Raw genomic sequence first — 3,472 nt, forward strand, 5'->3', positions numbered from 1 at the left:
CTTCTTAGGGCTAGATGTTTGAATGTGTGTATCTCTGTGTGTGTGTGTGTTCATCAGTGTGTGTGTGTGTCATAGATTGCGCATAGAGATATAGAGGATGTGCGTTCTCTGCTGCCTCAATGCTTAAAAAAAAATCATTCTGGGAAATCTGGTTGCCTCACAAGGCAGTGGCGTCACTTCCTTGCATGACAAACTCGCCGGGTGTCTTTAAAAAGTTGTACGGCGCTGATCATGAGCAGTCTGAAGTGTGTACGCGTCTGAAGCATGAGAGGACATGGCCGGATCGCACCCGCCCTGGGTCCCCCGTTTAAGGACAACAACCGTAAGTCCCCACAACCCCAAAACACACACAAACACACACACACACACACACACACACACAAACTCAGCTTTTAATCAGCTACAAAATGTACTTTTCAATGATTGAATGTTTTCATGCAGTAGATCAGATTGGATCACAATCATAATATTTTCTTGATATTTTTTTGTTATTTACATTATTTTATATTTTTTCACATTTAAACTTTGCAAGAATTACAGTTTCTCCAAGTGAACAGAGAAATCTGCTAGATTGCTTTAATGCATTGTATAGTGAGTTATTTGGTGTTGGAATCCACTGGTAAGAGAAGGTGGATGTAGAGACACTGGTGCACTAATTGACATGATGTGTAAAGACAATGTTAAAGGTGTCAGGTACCTGTTCTTGAGTCTTGGGTCAAAGTCAGTGTTCTCCATTCTTGAATTCTGCTTAGGGGTTAGAGTTCTCTGTTCTTGAGCTCTGGATAGGGTAAGGGTTCTCTGTTCTTGAGCCTTAGATCAGGGTGGGTTGGTCAGGGCCCATGTGTTGGCATTGTAAACTTGCAGGGTTATAGTCTGTTGAATGGGCAGGTCTAGGGGTCTGTTTGAGTTAACAGATCAGTTTTGAATCCAGCCTCACATCATCTTACATGCATGATATAATATGCCTGCTTCCCAGCACCCACATCCCAGACAGACACTGTCAGCAAATACTTCATCGTCATTCAGGTGAAGAGCTTTGCAAGTTATGACTGAATGAAAATTACATTAGGAGTTGAGCTGAAGTAATGTGTGTGTATCTCTCGCTCTCTCTCTCTCTCTCCAGTGTGTGTGTCACTGCTGGTCTTACTCCTGGTGTGTACGTGTGTGTCCAGTTCTCAGGGTGTGTCTTGTTCCCAGACCTCCTGCTGCAACTCTCTCCAGAAAACCCTACAGCTCACACGCCTCCTGCACCGAGAGTCAACAGCACTGCTCAAGACATATGTGAGTACTTACAGTCAACATACACATCACATACAGTCACACACCAATGCTCAAGACATACTATGTGAGTACTTACAGTCAACATACACATCACATACAGTCACACAGCACTGCTCAAGACATACATGAGTACTTACAGTCAACATACACATAACATAGTCACACACCACTGCTCAAAACATGTGAGTAGTTTACATACATATCACATACAGTCACACACTCAAATTATGTGAGTACAGCTTGCTACACAGTCATACAGTCAGAGGCTACAGGGCTGCACAAGGCATATGTGAATACTTTAGTCCTACAGAGTTTACCTGTCCTACACAGTTCAATTCAGCCAGAGACCATAAAATCGTTTTCAAATACATTCACAGTTTCATGGAAACCACAACCAAGCTCAAATGTGTGTGGTTTATATGGAGTTTTTCAGAGTGCTGAGTCTAATTGTTTAGCGTGGAATTCACGCAGAGTTTATGCTTATAAGGTTTATATGTAATTGAATTGAGTTGGTCATTTAGTTCAATGGGTTATTCAATGTGTTTTAATAGTTTTAGGTCGTTTTATGAGTCCTTTGAAGTAGACTGACCCAGTCATGTGCTTCATGGGAATTTGAATGTGGGCAGCTTCTTCTCTGTTATCAGTAACGTTCTTCATGAGCTGACAGTCCGCACACAAACACACACACACACACACACACAAACACACACAAAGCTGCCTATCTGGCCCCTGTGGTTTCATTCTCCCACTGAAAGCTGATGACACTCATCACTTACGCACAGCAGCGCTGACATCATTTAGAGCAGCAGTTTCCTCAGTACAAACACACACACACACCGTCAGAAAGTGACCTATGACCTCTGACCTTATGCTCCTCCCCATCTGCAGAAAGCCAATCAGGGCGAGGGGGTGGAGTTAATCTGCCAGGCGCAATCGGAGGGTGTCCCCGAGGCGACAGTGTCGGGTCAGGACTGGGCGGAGCGCCTGATGGGCACTCATGTGAGGCTCCAGGAGTTTGCGCCCCACCTGCGATATGTTGCTGAGCAACAGGCGGACCTGCAGCCGGCCGCCTCCCCACTGCTGAACACACTGGCACAGGTGCAGCTGCGCTGCCCCCACCTTTCCGGGAGGTTGCACTGCCTCCTGCAGCTGCTGCTCCCAAACAGCGTCCTGGAGCCCCCCGGCCCAACCGGTCAGCCCCTGCTGCCCCCCCTCAACTCCTTCCAGCAGAAGGCGTACGGCTGCAACGTGCTCACCCGATTCCGTGCCTTCCTCTTCAACAGCCAACGAGAGCTGAAAGCCCTAAGGGGCGTTGCCTGCAAACGACGGACAGCGCCACCCTCTTATACGATTGGGTTCCACAGACACTGAGCCTGCCCTTAACCACAGACTGACCTTTCCACACTGTTGCACTCTATTTATTTGGCGTTATTTATTGGATATTGAATGGTAATTATGTGTAATGTTTAAATTATATTTGTATGCTGTACCTGTAAAGCCTAGCTGGTCTGGGTTCTACCTGATGGAAGCAACAGCGGAATGATGTCCTGTCTATACTTCCTGAACACGTAGTGTTCACTTTATCCGACACACACACAGCTAGCAGGTGAGAATACACCAGTCTTTCTAGGATTTGCCTTTTCTCTCTCTCTCTCACACAGACAATATCATTGATCAGGCAAGAATACACCAGTCCTTCTAGGACTAGCTTGATCTCTCTCTCCCTCAAACACACACACACACACGAGTAACACCCCAGATCCTGCCTTGAGAGTCAAGATGTCTGAACTGAATAAATCACTTAAGCACCCCAAAGAACAAATGGCCCGACAAGTCCTTTGGATGAGTCAGCAAGCACTCTTGTCATCTGTGGAGGTTTATGAGACTGTGAAATAAATAATGTCCGATAATGCTTTCATAACGACAGAAGATGACTGCACATTTCCTTCAATGTGAAAAATAAAACTTTCCACAGAAGGGACTGGACGTAGTTTGGGTTCAGATAGTGTGTGTTCCGCCATGAGTGTGTCTGGAGCAGACAGAAACATGACACACTGACTCCTGAGGGCTTCTCACAGGGCTGTCTGTAGACAATATGTCTGACACACACACACACACACACACACAGTATGTGCATACTGTAAGTACAAAGACTGTGAGGGTGTATATGTGTGTATATATATATATATAC

At 45.6% G+C, this 3,472-nt stretch overlaps 1 protein-coding gene across 1 annotated transcript; it reads left to right on the forward strand.

Moving 5' to 3' along the window:
* Positions 1-264: 264 nt before the first annotated feature.
* On the forward strand, positions 265-2,652 carry m17 (IL-6 subfamily cytokine M17; the record flags this gene model as incomplete). Its single annotated transcript, XM_080847295.1, has 3 exons — positions 265-322; positions 1,124-1,281; positions 2,170-2,652. 3 exons carry the CDS (start codon positions 265-267, stop codon positions 2,650-2,652), a joined length of 699 nt encoding a protein of 232 aa, XP_080703421.1.
* Positions 2,653-3,472: the final 820 nt, after the last annotated feature.

The sequence above is a fragment of the Sprattus sprattus genome, assembly GCF_963457725.1.
Source record: "Sprattus sprattus genome assembly, chromosome: 11".
NCBI lineage: Eukaryota > Metazoa > Chordata > Actinopteri > Clupeiformes > Clupeidae > Sprattus > Sprattus sprattus.